Genomic DNA, 20839 nt, shown 5'->3' with positions numbered 1-20839 from the left:
CTGGGGAGGCAGGCTGCTTCTCCTTTCCTCCATCTTGGGTTGGCAGGGCTTGGGTGAGGTGGGGCCCTTTTCCAAGGCTTTTTTATCTCTCCCAGTTCACCCCTGACTGGAGTCCTTAAAAGAATTCACACTCATCATCAGTGCAAAATGAAATTTTTAAAAAAAATCTAGATCCTTTTTTAAAAACAAAAAAGGCAGAATGCTCCTAGTCTTCTTGCCGTACTTGTCACTCCTTTCCCACCCTGGCAGCGAGTCTGTTGCATTTTGGCTGAACATGAGAACGCTCCTTCTGTTGAGAGCCTCCTTGTCAAGAGTAGAACAAGCATATTGATCACGGATTGCAAAAGATATATAAATTCCTAGTAAGTCCAAAAAAATGCAGTTGGGCTGGGATGGTACAATGGGGGAAAATCTAAAAAAATAAAAATGTCTCCGTTTAAGGCAACAAGACAGTCAGTGTAGGAAAGACTTTATCCCTAATAAAAGTCACCTTCTGAACTGGTGCATTAAACCATGACTTTGCTCCTTCTACAAGGAAGCCCTCCTGAACAATTCTATTACGCACATTTTGTAAAATAATAAAAGTGTGGGGGCCTTCGTGATAGCCTCGGACAGAACATTCCATAATGTGGAGCCACCTAAGGTTCCCAGTTGCCCACCAGTGGCAGGCAATCTCCCAGGGGTTTGCCCTGTTGCCAGTGGGAGGTGGCAAACTGCCCGGCTATTACCTGCCACCGACAGGCAACCTGTGAAAGTGTACAGCAGGCACGCTTCTGGCAAGGTGTGATGACTTCACTCCCTCGCGCTGGCTGTGGGCATGCCCAAATGGGCTTAATTGGCCCTGCACAAAACGCGGGAGCTCAACCGCTGCCGGCACAATGACATCACTTCCCAGTAAGTGCCAAGCGTCCCCCCTCCCAACAGGAGGGTATAGAGACCTGGCAACACTAGAACCACCATAGAGAATGCACTTGAATAGGCAGTTGACAATTTTACCTGTTTGCAGGGTGCACCTTCAGAAGGCTTTGCTCGGATGAGCCGAGCTATCACAGCAGAACATAGCAGGAGAGGTGATGTTCTGCTTTTTAGGTATTAGTTAGCACCTTGAACTAAATCTGGTAATTGATTGGTAACCAATGGAGTCTCTGCAGAAAGGGAGTGACATGCAGATTCTAGTTGGCATCCTATAGTAGGTGGGCTGCGGTGTTCTGTACCAACTGGTGTCTGTGAGTTGCCTTTAAGGGCAGACCTCTGTAGAATGCAATTATAGTAGTCTAGCTCGAGGTACCCATAGCATGGATCCATGTAGCCAGCATCTCAGGCTGGGGTAGGTTGAGCTTAGGAAAACAGCTGAGGAAAAGAGATAACCACAGTGTTCAACTGTGCTGCACTTCTGTTCTGCACCAGGATGTGCAGTTGATTATTTACTTATTTAAAATTGCTTGGGAGACCTATTCAGCCCTCAACATTTCATCTTTTTTGGACCTAAGTGTGGCTTTGGATTTATTTAAAGATCCGATAATGAAATACTTTGTGCATCCACTTCTGTTGTGCTTCGATTGTGTCCAAAAGAAGACGCATAGGCTTCAGAAGCCTGCTTTGGTGGTTTCACACAGCAGTTTTATTTAAAAGGTTCTATTTATTTATTTATTTATTTATTGCACTTCTAGACCGCCCTCCCCATCAGACAGGCTCAGGGCAGTGTGACAACACACAATTTGCAACATACAGTCTAAAATCAGTAAAAACATTATAAATAAACATTAAAACACTATTCTGTACAATAAAAATTTCTCAATTGGCAGATATAGATATTAAAATACAGTATTTTAGGCGCAGGGGTTGGCTCTTACATCATGCCCTGCGTCACACTTATGAGCTCCTGCATGGGTGGTGGACGGTCTTCAGTGGTATGGCCGACGAGAGGACAGCCTAGCCCCCACCAAATGGCTGGCGGAACATCTCCATCTTGCAGGCCCAGAAAGATAACAAATCCTGCTGGGCCCTAGTTTCCTCAGACAGAGAGTTCCACCAGGTTGGAGCCAGGACTGAAAAGGCCCTGGCTCTGGTAGAGGCCAGACAGACCTCCCTGGGGCCAGGGACCATCAGCAGCTGTTTATTAGCTGACCGGAGCGACCTCCGAGGAACATATTTGAGACACAATATGTAAGCATGCATCTACTGCGTTTGGCTAGGTCAGTCTACACAAGAGCCTCTTAAACATCACTCATTCTCTGGTGGTCCATTGGGAGTGGGTCAGTCCGTACTGTTGGGAAGCGACTCCTCCTCTCTGGTGCAGGGCCAAACTGAGTGGACTGACCCACTCCCGGACTACCGAGAAAGGAAGCTTCACGGTAAGTGCTACTTAAATCTTCCATTTCTGAATAAGGGAGCTCTGGCTCTTGAAAGCTTACACTCTGAAAATCTTGTTGGCCTCTAAGATACCACTGGACTCAAATCCTGTGGTTCTACTGCAGACCAACGCAGCTATCCACCTAACTTAAACATCACTTGCACCCAGGGCTTTTTTTCTGGGAAAAGAGGTGGTGGAACTAAGGACCACACAATGATGTCACTTTGGGTCAGCTGGAACAAGGGGGGAGTTTTTAAAAATTTAAATTGCCCTCGGCAAAAATGGTCACATGGCCAGTGGCCCCTCCCCCTGCTCTCCGCTGGAGTGGCACAGAGGGCAATCTAAACTCCCCTCTGTCTGGAGACCAGGGGGCGGGTCCACTGGCCATGTGACCATTTTCAAGAGGTGCTGGAACTCCGTTTCACCACGTTCCCGTTGAAAAAAAGCCCTGCTCACACCAATCAAAGCCCAGTTCCTGGGCAAATGCTTCACATGAGGGTCATCACAACCAAATGAAAAGTTTAGACTGTTCATTAACTAGAAGTATGGACTTGGCTAGTGTAGAACCATCCCTCTGGCCACCAATTACCTTTGCGTGGTTTTGTAGAATGTCATCAACTAATGGGAAAGGAGGGTTTTGCATACATGTGAAGATTATATGAACAGTAAAAATGAAATGTTATGCCTTTCTAAATAAGACCCTATGGGAACTAGCACATTTTGCTTTTGTATCTGTTAGTGTACTGTGACTTTGCTTTATTGTCTTCTGTCTGCAACTGATGGGTGTTGGAGTTTGTAAAAGGTTGCAAGTTGGGCCTTTAATCTTGGAGAATCTGATGGATTTACAGATCGCTATGGTTAAGTCCTCCATTTTGCATTTGGAGATGTTCATTAGCCATTTATCCACTGTCCTTTGCAAGTGGGAAGGTTGTCAGACGGTTAACTGGGGCAGAGCTGTTGGGGCAGAAATTTTCAGGGATGTTGTCCCGTACTTTTCTATACAAACTCTAAGTAAAAGAGAAGGAGCCTGCCCAGAAGACCTGACATGAGGAACAGGACATGCAGAGCTATTTCTGGTCTGTTAAACCCATGCTGTGAAGGACCAACGGCCTGATCAGGAAGAAAATTAGGAAAGTGAGTTGCATTCTTAGTCTGTGCTTGTGGTAGCCTTACAGAAACAAACACCTCTAACTTTGAACTTGCTAATTCTGAAAACGGGTGGAGAGGCAAACAGTGATCAAAAAAAGAATGAAGTGTTATCAAAGAGTATTGCTTTACCAAAGGCAGTAATTAAGGGGGGCTTTCATCTGCAAAATCCAATGTGGTATGAAAATATAAGGGCACATGTTTAATACACTACAACAGCATTTTATGACAGTGCTATGCATTTATAATGCAGTCTGTAAAAAGAGACGTCTGTTTGTATAATATTCATGGAAAAGGTTTATAAAAAGAGACAGCAAGGAATAGCACCAGATGTGAAGGCTCCTTCGCAATTGTCTTGGCAAAGTGTAAATCCTCACTGGTCTCATAAGCTACAGCGAGTGTATTAATCTATTAAAATACTTCTCTACCCTGCCATTTCATCTTAAGGGCTTACCTGAAAAGAGCTAAGTGCATAAGAAGTCATTGCAGCCAGCGCCAAAGCAGAATACAGCCCAAATTACATCAGAAGACCGATAACAAGTAGCAAAGAATCTGCCTGGAAGAAATGTACCCATGCAAGATCAACCATACTGTTGTTATTAGAATGCACCCCACTTTTACAAAATCAGTTTTGCTTAGAGTGTGGCTAATAGTCCAAAACAAGCAAACAAATCAACAAGCACGGCTAACAATAATTTATATGGCTTTAGTTGATATGGCTTCAGATAGGTAGCTCTGTTGGTCTGCAGTCAAAGAGCAAGCTCTGGGTCCTATAGCACCTTAAAGACAAACTAGATTTCCAAGATACGAGCTTCAAGAGTCTCTCGAATGCTCATACCTTGGAAATCTAGTTGGTTTTTAAGTAGTAGTAGTAGTAGTAGTAGTAGTAGTAGTAGTAGTAGTAGTAGTAGTAACAACAACAACAACATTTGATTTATATACCACACTTCAGGACAAGTTAATGCCCACTCAGAGTCCACTCAGAGCGGTTTACAAAGTATGTTATTATTATCCCCACAACAAAACACCCTGTGAGGTGGGTGGAGCTGAGAGAGCCCCAGAGAGCTGTGACTATCCCAAGGTCACCCAGCTGGCTTCAAATGGGGGAGTGGGGAATCAAACCCGTTTCTCCAGATTAGAGTCCCGTGCTCTTAACCACTACACCAAACTGCTTAGCGTTTATATAGAACCTTAATTTTTCCATTCTTAACATCAGCCCTGTAAAGGCAGACAAGATAAAATCTGAAAAACACAAAGTTACAATAAAAATACATGGCAGTAAATCAGAACTTAAATGCCAGAAGTGAAGGCACTGGGCAGATATCACAAGGGAGACATTAATGCTGGTGATTGTGGTACCTGTTGCTCAAGTGGGCCTCTTCTGTCCAGAAGCCTTAAAGTAGTTTTAGAACATGTGGGGTATGTATGTATAAATACATTCACGATGGAACGATGGCCTTTCAATAAGCTACTGCTAGAAACAAATGAAAAACTAATTAGAAAACTATACGCCTTCATAAAACAATTGAAGACAGAAGAGGAGGCACTAAAAGATTATATGGCAAAGTGGGAACAAAACCTGGGGTATGAAATAGATTTGGAGCAATGGATACAGATATGGAGAATAAATATCAAAATCAGCCACCTTCAAAGAAAACATATGTTTTATAGGTGGTATGCAACACCAGAAAAATTAGCAAAGATGTATCCCGAAGTACCCAATAAGTGCTGGAAGTGTAAAGAGAAAACAGGCACCTTTTTCCATATATGGTGGCTATGCAAAAAAGCGAAGAAGTATTGGAAAGGGATAAATGAATTGTTGCAAGAGGCACTAGAAATGAAGATACCTTTCAAACCGGAAATGCTCCTACTAAATATGATGCCGGATGAGATAAACAGGGAAAATAGATATTTGATAATTCATATAATAACAACAGCAATAATAGTATATGCCAGATACTGGAAAAATACAGATATACCAACAAAAGAAGAATTGATAGAGAAAATTTTAGAGATGGCAGAACTGATCACACTGACAGAATTAATGAAAGAGAAAAATAGACATAATGGGAAACGAAAATGGACCCCGCTCTATAGATGGATTGAACGAAAATATGAAGTAGGGACTTAGCTGCACGTTAGCAAAACACAATTAAATGAATGGAAAAAGAAAAGACGTATTAGAACTAAAAGAAGGTAGACTTACAGTGACAATAGCTTAGTGAAAGGTAATATAACTATGATGGAATTGTAGAGATGGAATAAAGTGCATAGTATATAACATGTAACAAAAAAAAATGTAAGATCTCGATGAATTCTGTTATCAGAGTGAACTGAAACTGAAACCAATAAAAATATATTTTAAAAAATACCTTCACCTTCATGGTATTTTGGGTTCTTTTGGGTCTCCTTTGTTTCCACAAAAAGCAAACAGCAGGTTCTTACATTGCTGATAATTTGATTTTGCTAGATCATTCCAGTATATCAGTTCCAGGAGGACTCCCCGCCCACATAAGGACCTGTTAACAAAAGCAAGTTTCATTTTCCATTTAACATCTGAATATACCATTTATTTTTCACTTTAAGGTGATGTTAGCACCAATGCTGCCTTATATGTGGGATATCTGTTGCTCTCCAAATTGCAACACGAAGTATGAAATCAAGGCTGTGGGGTTTGTGTGCATATGTGAGCACGTGTCTTAATGGAAAGAGGACTGACTTTGCAGTCACTCATTTAGTTTCCAGTGAGAAACCTGCAGAGGTGTAAGATAATGTAAGAAGACTCTTGAGAGCAGATTTCATCCATCATTTTTAGCTTCCCAAATGAAGTTGGATATCTTTCACTCATGGAGTTGTTTTGAACAGAGGATGGAAGGTTGTTTGGTTGAGGCTGACGAATCAGTTCAGGAGGAAGGTCATCTCTGCAACAGAGCAGAGGGAGGATCATAAATTTAAAACAAAGGTCATGGTTACAAAAAACAGTTCAGATCCACGGATGGAACTGAGGATGCCCACGTAATGTTGCGGCTCTTAAGGAAGGAAATTGGAGCCCTGGCAGAGTATTTTTTTTCCTTTCCCAACTTTCCAGCTTAATTTCCTGCAAACCTTTCTCTGGGCAGCCAGCTAATACTAGAAATGTCAGATTTCTCATTGGCCTGAAGAGGGCTCAAGTCTCTCGCACTTCATAACCTCCTGTGCCCTCACCAAGCTTAAGTTCAAAAATGGCCCAGGTTTTAGCTCAATGCACTTTGAATTTTCACAGCATTGCTCCTAAGAATAAATGAATGATCTTACCATAATGAAAGGAGATAAAGTATTTTAACAGAGGCCTTTTGAGACGGCGGGAGGGGGGAGGAAGGCCAACTGAACTAGGCAGCCCTTGAGTTCATCTACATAGCTAATTTTCCCCTTGCATATTATTTATTCCACCATTTTATATTCCATGCCTCATTTAAATCTCATTAAATATCATAAAGCTAACGCATGCCAGTGGTTTTCGCCAAATGTATGTCGCTTATAGAGCAACTGTTATCAAAATTTATGTGGGTGATAATGTACATCTATTAAAAACAACCTAGCCAAGTGCCTCTTTCTACTGGTTTGATATCTGACCCAATCAGCATGTGGTTCTTCAAGCCATTAGTTGCAGACTTTTAAAAACAGCCATTTGTACTTCACATCCTATCAAGTCACAGTTAATGAGTATTCGTGAAAGTAATTTGCAGTTGAGAATTATTTAATATTTTAAACTGTAATTGAGGGGAATTACGTTTCCAAGGATGTTTGCGCTTAGTCAATGCAGGCGTATGTTTTTAAGAAAAGATGTTGAAATAATAGTTTACATCTGAATTCCAAAAAGCAAGTCTCAAGAAGATGTTGAAAGACCCAAGTGAAGTTGATGGGAAGAACCTAGACAGAACAATATTGCGGTGAGCATGATTGAAGACAGAAGACTAGGTTGGAAAAAATTAGAAGTGTTTGATCCTTGGATTGTTGTGAGCAGAACAACAGGAAGCAGGGCTTTTTTTCAGCTGGAACGTAGTGGAACAGAGTTCCAGCACCTCTTGAAAATGGTCACATGGTCGGTGACTCCGCCCCCTGATCTCCAGACGGCGGGCAATCTGAACTCCCCTCTGTCTTGAGATCGGGGCAGGGCCACTGGCTATGTGACCATTTTCGCTGACGGTGATTTAAACTTTTAAAAACTCCCCTCTTGTTCCAGCTGACCCAAAGTGACGTCATTGTGCGGTCCTGGGAGCTGAGTTCCACCACCTCTTTTCCCAGAAAATAAAGCCCTGACAGGAAGCATAAGGTGATATAAGAAAAGATGTAGGAAGAGCGTGGACAAAGATGACCACAAGGTTGTGGGCCAGGGAAGTGTGTGAGAACACAAAAAAGTGTTTCCATCAGTGATGGAAAAGGGGAGAAAGTGAGGGTGTTTTTGCACGTGCTCAGCTAGGAAGTATCTGCAAGATGGAGGTATTGGGTTGGGTAGGAAGGAAGGGGTTAGTTATAGAAAAGACTATTTGGGAGTCGTGTTGAAAGATGAACACAGAAGATGTGAGACTGAATGCCCCTCTTTAATTGCTCTGTTTTGTTCTGGGGTGTAGTGTACAGGGGGACTACCTTTAACTTTTTACTAGAAAGTGTAGAATACTCACAGCTTATCCCCCATTTCAATGTTGATGCAGTTTTACTTGGTTAAAACATCTCAGTTTTTATTTTTCCGAACTGAATATGTGTTTGTATGTGTAAAATATATTGAAAATAAGTTGACCAAGGTACTCATTCAGAGTTACTTCTTGGTCTTGATGCTTAATCTTTCTTTACAAGGAAAATGCATCACTGTCTTACATCTCTAACTAAAGAGAGTAAAATGATTCTAATAAATTTTTAAGTATATGGTTTGCAGACATGTTCCCAAATGCGCTATTTTATTGCAAATAATGTGCTACTGCACTTTTTAAGCCATTGTCACATTGAATTGCAATTTAGTTGTTGCTCCTGTGTCTGTTTAAATAAGAACTTGAAAGCACATGAAAATTATGTCACGTTTATTGCCTTATTTACTTTACCCAAGCACCTTCTTTGCAAAAGAAAATGTTAAACTTGCTTTAAAAACTAATTTCAGTTGGCAAAGAAACTGTGAAAAAGAGTGTGTTTGTGGACTAGTGTGGATTTTATGCTTTTCATTTTAAAATATCCTCTCTCTGGAAAATGCTTTAAATGCATAATATTGTACAGAACATTACAGCCCCAAATATCACACCTCTCAAATATTTCACCATTTGGTAGTTAAGGGGCCTTTATCTTTCAGTTGTATATTGTATATTTAATAATCAAGGTTGCTCCATTTAATTGATTTATCTGGTGAATCCATTGTAAACCTTAACTAGCTCCACCTCAGAATAAATAAAAGCATAAGTACAATGTACAGGTGGCAACTGGCCTCTTATAAGAGGCATTCTACTAACTCACATGGGAAGGAATGCCTCTTCTCAGAGGAAACCTGCTACAAAACCTGTGTGTGTTATCTAAAAACAGCCCTTTTCCTTTGGTCATTAATTTTAGCTCAAATGCAGATTTAATTGATGAAGGCATTTGACGAATCCAGTAAAGTTTCTTTAATTGGATGACAGCTCTAGGTTTATTTGGGGTGATATGACACAGGCCTGGCTGCACCTAAATATGATTACCTTCCTGCGTGTTTTGCAATCCTTAGAAAATAAGCCCCATGGGCTTCAAGGGAGCTTACTTCCACGTAAGTGTATTTTGAGATCTGTGGTGCTGTGAATCATGCAGTCCTTAGTTTGGCTTGGCCTACTTGTGATGCGGGACAATAAATGCTAATTAGTGGGTAATCATTCCAGTAGATCTTGCTAGCTTCTTTGGAGGCTCAATCACCTGGAATGTAAGTTTAATTGCACGTGTTTGTGTGCGCACATTCTCTCTCTCTCTCTCACACACACACACACACAACTCAGAGCTAATCTACAAGAGACGAATTACACGAGGACGCTCACGTGAAGGGAGTCGCAATGTTAGCTGGGAAGTTGAGTTTTAAAATCCAGAGTAGTTAACTGTGTTAGTCTGACGAAGAGAGCTGTGGTTCTCGAAAGCTTATGCCTCAGTAAAGTTGGTTAGTCTTAAAGGTGCTACTGGACTTTTTACTGAGTTTTAAGAGAGACCGGCTCTGTCAATTTCCTCTCTACAGAGCCTGCAAAGATGCTCCTCAGAGGGTTTATTTAGACTTCACCCCCTAGAAGAGGAACTGACAGAGCTTTTGGGAGGCAAAGAGGAAATTAGCAAGTGATCTTGCTCTGTAGAGAGGGGAAATTGACAAAGCCTTCCAATCTGTCTTTTAAAACCCAGCTTCCTGGTTAACATTGTGACTGTCTTCATGTGCGCATCCTTGTGTAATTCCTCTCTTGTAGCTTAGCTCTCACTCACTTTCTGCAGAGTGGGAAGATTGCTTGAAGGCGGTTTGCTCAACAGGAGGTAAATCATTTGGACACCGCTGGTAGAATATGCTTTTTGCTACTTTAAGTGGAGCTGAGTTTAAATGGATTTTTCAAGTTTCGTTTTTACGTTAGTTATTGAAAAGCATCTCCATTTCCCTCTGTTCTTTCAACAGTATCCTTGAAAATTAGTATCCAAGTTTTAGCAGTGCGTTCCTTAGCAGAGTTACATCTTTCTTAGACAAGTGACTTCCGTGGAGTTAGAAAGGTGTAACTCTGGTTTTAGGATGGACGCAAGAAGGATCTGTGCAAAAATCCAGGAAAGCTAGTTTGGTATTTTTAAGGATCCAGGAAGCTGTGTAGTCCCTGAAGTAACTCTCAGAATACAACTCCTGAGCCTTGGGAACAAAAGAATGTTACAATCCCAGAGTGTGCCAGACAAAGTTTGAAGAGTCATGGTAAACTCATTTGTAGTCTGTGACTAGTTTGTGCCTGTAGTCACATGAGCTGGGTTTATAGAGGGCACGTAAAGGGATTATCAACCAAGCTCAAGAATTGTTCCCAGAATTTTGGGAGATTCTTTGCTCTATGCCCTGTGGTAGGGCTGTGCACGGGTGGGTAGATTCGTGGGAAACCGATTCACAATACCCCCAAATCCGAAGCGGCAAGCCGCTTCGGATCCGGGGTTCAGGAATCGCTTCGGTATGCTCCGTGAAGATTCGGAGCATTCTGAAGCAAGGGGGGAACTCCCCACCACCACCACCCATCCTCCCTGGGGCAACCCCTCCACCCTCCACCCCCCCAGGGAGACCCCCCACCCCACCCATCCCTGGGGAGATCCCTCCAACCCCCACCCACTTACCTGGGCTATCAGCTGGGGGGTGGCAGCACAAGGCTGCGTGGCCTGGAGCCAGCCGGCTCCTCTGCCACTGCCACGCTACCGCCAAAGCCTGCGGGGTGGTGGGGAAGGCCGGAGCCACCTCCTCTGGTCCGTCCTGCCCCTCAAATGGCCGCAATGTGCCAGCGCTGCAGCAGCCATTTGAGGGGCAGGAAAGACTGGAGGAGGCAGCTCCGGGCTTCCCCACCACCCCGCAGGCTTGGGCGGCAGCACTGCGGCAGCAGAGGAGCCGGCCTGGAGTCACCGCAAGGTAGATGGGGGGGAGGTGGGAGGTTAATGTTTAAAGGGCCCCACCGCTGCTTACAAGCAGTGGCGGGGCCCTTTACACAAGCCCCGAAGCTTTTCAAAGCATTTCCTAATGCTTCGGAAAGCTTTGCTTTGGTATTCTGAAGCTGGCCCCGCTTTGGGGGATACCGAAGCATTCCGAATCAGGTTGCTTCGTGTAACTTTACCCGAAGCAAAACCTGAAGTGCACAGCCCTACCCTGTGGGCCAGTTCAGGGGTTGCATAATTCCCCAGATAGTTGAAAAGTAGATTTTTAGAGGCTTTTACACAGGTCTTTCTCAGTGGCAATTAGTATCCTGAACTTTGGTGGTAAACTGTGAATGCTTTTGACTGCTGTAGCATAGCTGTTAAGAGATTGGACGGCAAATCAGCATTCTGCTAGTTTGACCCCCAGTACTGCCATGAGCTCAGCAGGTGGCCTTGGGTAAGCCATTCTGCCCAGTCTCAGATCCCCAGCTGTATTGTGCGGATAACAACAATGACTTGTTTACCCCTCCGAGTGGGGCAGTAATCTGTCTAGAAGAGCATTCTGTAAGTAATTATTTCTGTATAATTTGCTTAGCTATTAGAAAGTCCTTGCAAAGAATTGGCTTGGCTCTTGAGGAACTGGACTGATGTTGTGATGAATCTGGTCCTGTGTGCGTGCTTGTTTCTACACCTCTGTAATACCTTCTTACCCTGTTTGTTTACTGTTTACAATGACATCAGCAGTCTTCTATATCTCTTCCCTAAAGGAAGTGACCAAAGGACCAAATAACACCTGCATAACGCACTCCCACATATACATCTGAATGTAATAAACAGATATCAGAAAAATGTTAAGCCTAGTGGGACTGAAGGGGGTCTTCGCAGGATACTAAATATAATTGCCAACTGTTGTTCTCAAGAGGGACTCTCCATAAATTATAATAAATAGAAAATGATGGTCTTTTAAAAAAAAACATCTTCAAGCTGTAGGACGTGGACCTTTAAGGGAGGACAAATAGAGCAGGTAACACAGTTTAAGTACTTGGAAGTGGTATTTAGCCATAATCTGTCCTGGAAACGTCATTCATATTAATATAGCAACAGAAATTGCTAGAACCAACTCAAAAGCTCTTCTAAGGTTCCACTACTCAAAAGGTGGTCAGTATATACCAATGGCTATCAAAGCTTTCAATGCTAAAATAATCCCTCAGATTTTGTTTGGGGTTGGTATATGAATAAGGGAAGTTACCAAATCCTTAGACTATATGCTTCATTGATATTTACGCTGGATGGCAGGAGTACCTAACTGTGTCGCTGGACCTGTGCTTAGAGCAGAATTTGCGCTACACTCCTTGGAGGCCAGGGCTTGGCTTGCTGCCTTAAAATTGAGAATGAAGGCCTACTCTTTGGCACCTAATGCCCAAGGAGGTCTCTTATACTTGCTAAAGGAATAGATCCAGAGGAGTTAGCCGTGTTAGTCTATAGTCGCAAAATAGTTGAGTCCAGTAGCACCTTTAAGACTAACCAACTGTACTGTAGCATAAGCTTTCGAGAATCACAGTTCTCTTTGTCAGATGCATGGAGGGCAAGAAGAAACTGGTCAGATATATAGGTGGAGAGGGGAGGGAGGAGTAGATGCAAACAGTAGCTTCTGATATGGAGATCAGTTTGAGTAGCTTCTGATCTCCATATCAGAAGCTACTGTTTGCATCTACTCCTCCCTCCCCTCTCCACCTTTATATCTGACCAGTTTCTTCTTGCCCTCCATGCATCTGACAAAGAGAACTGTGATTCTCAAAAGCTTATGCTACAATAAAGTTGGTTAGTCTTAAAGGTGCTATGGTCTCTTTTTGATTTTGCTAAAGGAAGACAGCCATAGAAGCATATGGGGAAGATAATAGATGACAAACTTACACTGCTTGGTCTTTCATCACCAATGCACAAGAATATAAACTCCAGTGAAGCAATGAAGTTGATTAGGTCGAGGGTGTTCAATCTAGACCGGACTAGCGCTCTAGCCTGTGCGAGACCAGTATGCTGTACCCTTTCACTTGTGATCCCTCCTTCTATGACTCTTTCTTTGTACATGAGTTCTCTTACAATCCCTAACCACAGGCTAGACTAAAATCCTTCCTGACTGCAGAACTGAAGGGGCATTTTTGCCAAAACTCCGTATTCAGATTGCTTACGTGAACGCGTGACCGGTGCAATAGAGACACTGGACCGCCAGTGGGAAGCCCCTAGGGCCCATTGGATTATTCCTGCATGACTCAAATATGCACTTGGAATCATGGGCAGTAGCCCCACTGTTGGCAGAGTCTGACCCAGAGTTAGCACATTATGTGGCAAAATATCTAATAGTAAACTCCCTTTAAAAACGCTGAGATGTTACTTGCATTACTTAGAAATGAATAGGAGAAGCCCGCATTTATATTTCCCGACCCTGTTTTATACATATTTAATGCACTGGTTTTAAAATTCCTATATATTTATATATTTTATTCTGAATAAATATTTTCTGTAATTTATATATTATCTTTGTTCTTATACCCTATTAAGATGATTTATGATGATTTTGCTGTAGTGACTCTGTATGTATGTACTGCTGTAGGTTGTTTTAAACAGCGGATATGTCATAAGTTCCAAGTGTAAAACCTTTGGTCAAATGAGCCAACAAATGAAGGTAAAGGTTAATCCTAGTGATACATCCCCGGCTTCATAACATGTGTTGTGTGTAAGTCTTCTTTCCCAGTGCTTGTTACTGGATCTCTTTATCTGGAGATCCCCAGAACTGAACCGGGAACCATTTGCGTGCAACAGCAAGTGATTGATTGATTGATTGATTAGATTTTTAGCCTGCCTTCCCCACAAGCAGGCTCAGGGCGAGTTACAATCATAAATAAATTACAATAAATAAAACCAATAAAATACATCTCAGTACCAACATAGATTTCAGCATTCCAGATGGTGCACCCTTCCCCCTGTCCCTGCCCACCATACACAAGGGAAGAAAAGGGTGGAGGTATAGGTTGGTGAAACTCTTAACTCCTCAAGCATGGGGAGGCAGATGGACCATATGCTCCCCCCCCCACTGGCAGGAGACCGGCAGGGAGGCTAATAAGATGGATCCAGTGCTGGTCTCAACCATATGCCTGGCGGAACGTCTCCGTCTTACAGGCCTGCCGAAAAGATAGAAGATCTTCATGGGCCCGAGTGTCTTCTGACAGAGAGTTCCACCTGGTTGGAGCCAGGACAGAAAATGCCCCGGCCCTGGTTGAGGCCAGTCGAGCCTCCCTGGGGCCAGGGACTACCAGTAGGTGTTTACTTGCAGATCTAAGAGTCCTCCGAGGTACGCATGGCGAGAGGCGGTCCCTCAGGTATGCTGGTCCCAATCCGTTTAGGGCTTTATAGGTCAGAACCATAACCTTGAACCTGATCTGGAATTCCACGGGCAGCCAATGCAGCTGCTGCAGAGTTGGAGTCACATCTGCCCTGAATGAAATTCCTGTCAGGACACAAGCAGCAGCATTTTGGACCCGCTGCAGTTTCTGGGTCAGGCCCAAGGGAAGCCTTGCGTAGAGCGAGTTACAGTAATTAACCTGGAGGTGCTCCACCACTGAATTTACATTTGGCCCCTTTAGGTGGGCAATCTCCCAGTGGTTTGGCCTTCACACTAGCCCTTGTGGCTGAACCAGTGGGAGAAATGCTGCTGCACAATGCATCAGCATCATTTCTGGGTGAAACCCGGAAGTGACGTTAGCATGTCGGGCAATGCTCTGGAACGTCCCTGAAATGAGAGTGTTGCCTGAGTTTTCACCAGAAGTGATACCAGTTCATCATGTGATGTCATTTCCATCTTTGTTCCTCCACCAAAGCTCCCAGCAATGCCAGGCAACTGAACTCCCCACCCAGAAACACAAGATGTGCTTATTGACTATAATGTTGTTTGAGTAAAAATGGAGAGCTTCATATCCTTTCTTCCAACACGAGGATACATACTAGGTTGCAGCACTTGTTCCATATCAAACATTGCTGTGAAAGGCTTTCAAGGACGTACATTTTTGCTATGTAGTAACCAGAACTTTTTTTCAGAGGGAACATGGTGGAATGGAGTTCCGGAACCTCTTGAAAATGGTCACTTGGCTGGTGGCCCCACCCCCTGATCTCCAGACAGAGGGGAGTTGAGATTGCCTTCCACGCCGGCGCAGAGGGCAATTGAAACTCCCCTCTGTCTGGAGGTCAGGGGGTGAGGCCACCAACCATGTGACCATTTTCTCTGAGGGCAACCCACTGAGTTCCACCACCTCTTTTCCTGGAAAAAAAGTCCTGGTAGTAACAACAACATTCGATTTATATACTGCCCTTCAGGACAACTTAATGCCCACTCAGAGCAGTTTACAAAGTATGTCATTATCACAAAGTATTTTGTACAGATGTTAGAAATGAAACAAACAACGAAGTTTTTAGACCTGGTATAAGCATCAAATTTATTACCTCTTTCTCCCACATATATTTTCAAATTTAAAAAAGGTTCCTCTTCCTAATATACTCAGATATGGATACTTACTTTTGCAGAGATGCTTTCATGTCTTATCTTTTGATGAAGGGCCTTATGAAGGCAAATTCTGTTAAATTTCAGTGGAACACATTTAGTTTGCCTACAAGCATTGATTTGGAAGCCTTAAGGCTAATGGCCAGATACAACTGGCTTTCTATTTAGACTAGATTGTAATGTAAAGAAAATATTTTTGCTTATATTCCTGAGTTTTATATGACCTGTAGTATTTCATTACTGTGTCCAGTAATGTGAGTTTCTTTTCACAATGATATTGGACTCCTTTCCCTGTGCCTGCTTTTTTAATAGATTAGTTTACTATATTTTGTCATCACTACCCTGAAAATGAGATTTTAAAACGGGAGGGGGTGTAAATGGCAACATCATAATAAGACATTCAGAACAGCTCTTTATGCTGAAACTAGTCTGAGTACATTTAAACTGGTTACCTTGAAGTGTTCTTTTCCAGAAAAACCTGTAGCTATGAAAAGCAGAGGTCAAGGTTAACCTTTCAGTAGGCAACTCATTTGAATTTGTCATATTTGCATTACAAAAGAATGCAAGGACTAAATTCCTCCTGCCAGGGCAAAGTTTCATGGGGGAGCATTGGAATTCAGTGACCTTCATGCAGTTCTTTGTCCTGTCTCCTGTTTGCTTGAGCAAATTCACTTTCCATGGCTGCAGCTTCTGTAACCTTCACAAGTTGGAAGCAAGCTGCATTAAGAACGTATAAATACAGGGCTTTTTTTTCAGGAGGAACATGGCGGAATGGAGTTCCGGCACCTCTTGAAAATGGTCACATGGCCGGTGGCCCCGCCCCCTGATCCCCAGACAGAGGGGAGTTTAGATTGCCCTCCGCCACTTCCAATCTAAACTCCCCTCTGTCTGGAGATCAGGGGGCGGGGCCACCAGCCATGTGACCATTTTCGCCAAGGACGATTTAAACTTTAAAAAACTCCCCCCTTGTTCCAGCTGACCCAAAGTGACATCACTGTGCGGTCCTGAGTTCCACCACTGAGTTCCACCACCTCTTTTCCCAGAAAAAAAGCCCTGTATAAAAATATATATCTATAGCCGCAGTTTATCCTCATAATAATATATAGTGTTTTTGGCATTCAAAACACTTCACCTATATTAGCACAGTGATCCTGATCTAACAACACTATAAGGTAGGCCGTAATTATCCCCCCCCCCCATTTCAGCATTTAAATCATGTCACATGTATTATTGCAGTAATATTTACAGCCACCTTTTAAAAAATACTTTATTTTCAGTTTTAATATTTTTATAACAATGTACCAACCAACAAACATCTTTCCCCCCCAGATGAACAATCACTGCAGCAGGGTAATTTTAACAGTATAAAGATTAAAATCGGTTAAACGGATGGTCTGAATATAACAAGAGTAGTCAAAGAATGGCACGAACGTTACAGACTTGTGTATCAGGTAGCTATGCTTGGTCACAGGCAGTCATATCATTCAGGAATGGGTGCCACAGATTTAATAAGTTCGAGTGAAACGGGATTGTCGCCAGAATGGAGCTGGTCTGCAATCTTTTCCATTATAAAAAAATCCCAGATTCTTTTGTACCAAACTGTGAGTGAACGAAGATTAACCTTGTTCCAAGACGAATCTATAAGGGTACAGCCCCCGTATGAGATAGACCGGTGTTATGATCTCACTATTTCAGTGTTCAAAACACCTCATAAATATGAGGACAACAATCCTGACAACAGCCGTATAAGACAGTCCAGTATTACTTCTCCTCTTTTCAGCATTACAGCCGGGATACTTACAAGCTAGGCCAGTCTTATACCCCTGTTTGCTGATAAGGGGGACAGGCGTCTTGCCTAAGGATACTGTAAGGATCTGCCAATCAAAAGACCTCACTGCATAAGTTAAAGAAGTTTATTGATAAACTACCAGTTTCAGGCTCTTACTCTATTTTTGACGGGAATGATGTTTCTCTACAAGCACAGGCTATATATAGGATTCTAAGCGCGGGTTAATTCCCAAATCACTTCCCCTTAGGTAACAGTCAGCTTAAGTTCAAAAGGATACAAAAGAGAGGCACTCCCAATCGAACAAGCTAGTTATGCAAACAGTCTGAGTTCAAGGGAAATAGAGACACTTAAAGCTATAGTGTAACCTCATTCAGAAATAAAGAAACTTCAATGTCAGTTTTAGCCAATTACAAAAATATCTATTTAACAACTTAATTTGGTATGTATTCAAGTACCCTTACATAAATACTTCTAAAGACCGTATACATAAGTGTTCTCCCCCAGCGTTCTTAGTGTATAATTTCTGAAGACAAGTCCTTGTTAATTCCAGTAGAACACTGGAGAAGTTGGATGGAAGAAAACACTGTTCAGAAAAGTGGTTCTTCTTCCCTCCGCCCGTGTTTTCTTCCATCCAACTTCTCCAGTGTTCTACTGGAATTAACAAGGACTTGTCTTCAGAAATTATACACTAAGAACGCTGGGGGAGAACACTTATGTATACGGTCTTTAGAAGTATTTATGTAAGGGTACTTGAACGCATACCAAATTAAGTTGTTTAATACGTAGATATTTTTGTAATTGACTAAAACTGACATTGAAGTTTCTTTATTTCTGAATGAGGTTTCACTATAGCTTTAAGTGTCTCTATTTCCCTTGAACTAAGTTCAAAAGGAAGCATTTAGGCGGGGAAAAAGTAGAGTCCCTGTATGCTCTCAAAATCGTGAGTGTCTGTGCAAGCATCTTTTCTTAGGCTAAGGAGAGAGGAGTCTAGGAGGCATACAAATAACGGTAGGGACAGCCCCTCCCTTGCATACTTTCACATCACAGCCAGGAAATAGCTTCAGCCTTTAGTTATAACTATATCATTAAAGCACAAACATTACACAGGAACTTTTTGGGTATGACAGGTGATGCACCTAACAGATACCGAATGAATTTCTGGTGGAGGTGAGATTTGAACTCCTGCCTCAAAGCTGATTCTCTTAAGCCCACAAAACTCCCATGTATGCTAGACAATGTTCAGGCTTTTATTGGCAATGATTTTAAGAATGTAGGAGACAAAGCCACAGACAGATTTAAGTCAAAGGATATGCCTGAGATCTTATGCTACATTCAGGCATCAATTTTACCCAACCTTAAGCCATGGTGTGATATGCACAAAACCCACATTGCTCCTTTCCCTTTCTGGTACAGAGAATCCCAGCTAAAAACTAACTCTGTTTACCCATGACATATGAATGCTGGCACATGGATTAGCCAGAATTAGATTTCCCATGTGAGCCAGGATTCTAAACATGGATTAAATGCTAGTTTAGAATCTGCTGCCTGTGCCATGACGACTGAGCTATTTCTCTGCTGCTGTCCCCATTTTATGCTGTTCTACCAGTTTAAGTGTCTTGCTGGCATTTTATGTTAGTGCCCGACTCACCTTGAATCCTGTTTTTTTGCGGGGGGGGGGGGGGGGCTATGTAGACATTTTAAAACAAGTATAATAAATATATGGAGATGACAATAAAAAGGATTATAATTAAAGGTAAACAAATGCATACTGAACTAAATGTAACAAAAAGATACTAAGACTGCATCAGATAATTTGCAAAAGGGAAATCAGCCATGGTCCTGGGCATTTTATTGCTATTGTTTTTATAGCACCAGCAAAGTGCTTGGTGCTTTGCACAAGACAAGATGACAGGTCCCTGCCCCGAGGGTCTGTTGCAGGGTCTGGTTCCTGTGTTGGTGAATCTGTTAGCCGATTCATGGTTGTTTGTGAGAAGTTGGTTAAGGTTGGGGGAGGGGGCTGTCTGTAGGCAAGTTTCTGGCCAGTTTCTTCTTGCCCTCCATGCATCTGACGAAGAGAACTGTGATTCTCAAAAGCTTATGCTACAATAAAGTCGGTTAGTCTTGAAGGTGCGACTGGACTGTATGAACAAAGAGTGCTGTCCTTGCAAGGGCGTGATCAAGGAGAAAGTCCTCAAGCCAAGATGGATGATTGTTATCAAATTCAATGGAGTATCCAAGCAGCTTGTCCATGACTGTATTGAATGATCAGGGAGAACAAGACAAAGTGTGCTTGCCAGCTGGATAAAATTCAAGAGAGGCAGATTCCTTTTGCTTCCCAAAATCTTTGCAGTAAATCAGGGTCCCATCCTGTCCTCCACATGTTCTGAACGTGTGGCTGTGAATCAGTGCAGAACAAGAAATGCAGAAAGTCCAGTACTGTGATTTGTGAGTTCATTCTAAAGCGGGTGGGGAGTGTAAGCCATGTCACTCTGTTAAAGCCAAAATAACAAATTCTTGTGGCACCTTGAAGACTAACAGATTCATTATGGCAGAAGCTTTTGTGAGCCGGGAACCCCGCTGTAGGCATGATAAGTGTATTTGAGAAGCTGTCCTAAATATAAATATACTACAGGTACGTTCATATGTGATGAATTACTTGGGAGGTTAGAGAAAGTAATTCTCGAAGTATAAAATAGGAGTCTGGATCAGTAATGTCTGCTAGGTTCAGAATTATCTGATCAGCTGTCGGGAATTGTTTAGCCCATTACGTTTGGCTATTCCGAATCAGGTGCTTTTGCTTGGTTTGTTCAGAGGTCACAGCATGATTTTAATGTCATTGTGGTGTTGCTGTGCTCTCCTGTCCTGAGATAAACAAGAAGTGTCAGAAAACCCTCCAAATATGCAAAAAAAATTTGCTTATTAAATTAAAATTAAAAGAAAAACTGCATTAAAGGGTGCCTTCACCATCTGAAGTTAGGCCTTCTCAGTCATGGCACCAAAATTATGAAATTACCTCCCCAGGGAGATTCATTTGATCCCCTTGGTCAATGTCTTCCTCCAGCAGGTAAAGATTTTTCTGTTTTGTTCGATGTTCTCATAGTAACCTGCTTCCCATTTGTTTTTTCTTGGAATTGCCTTTATATATAGACCGTTATATATGATTGTTTTATATATGCATTTTAAAACCTGGCTTCCATGAAACTCTTTCATTGGCCTTCATGGCCATTGGATTGCCCTTGTAAGTTACTGGTTCCACCACCCTAAATAACAAATGATTTAAACGATAAAATCTGTGGTGTTGTTTTTTGTACATCCACAGAGTCAAGGGTTGCCAGGTGTACAGTTTTCACTCAGGCAGTCGAGTATTTGGATGGACTGTTTAAGGAAAACG

At 42.4% G+C, this 20839-nt stretch overlaps 1 protein-coding gene across 4 annotated transcripts in view; it reads left to right on the top strand.

Moving 5' to 3' along the window:
* Nucleotides 1–20839, top strand: part of SNX29 (sorting nexin 29) — a 244645-nt gene that overhangs the window by 171848 nt on the left and 51958 nt on the right. Inside the window, exon 20 of one of the 4 annotated variants that reach the window (XM_054995527.1) lies at nt 3947–4066. The exons of the other annotated variants lie outside the window; for them this stretch is intronic. Within the exon in view, the coding sequence (XP_054851502.1) occupies nt 3947–3967 (21 nt within the window). The 3' untranslated portion in view covers nt 3968–4066. Of the gene's footprint in view, nt 1–3946; nt 4067–20839 lie in introns of those variants that run through there. 4 annotated transcript variants of the gene reach the window in all.

Source organism: Eublepharis macularius, chromosome 12 (genome assembly GCF_028583425.1).
Source record: "Eublepharis macularius isolate TG4126 chromosome 12, MPM_Emac_v1.0, whole genome shotgun sequence".
NCBI classification, from domain to species: domain Eukaryota; kingdom Metazoa; phylum Chordata; class Lepidosauria; order Squamata; family Eublepharidae; genus Eublepharis; species Eublepharis macularius.
Note: the sequence above shows the minus strand (reverse complement) of the source record. Positions and strands in the feature narration are given on the sequence as shown.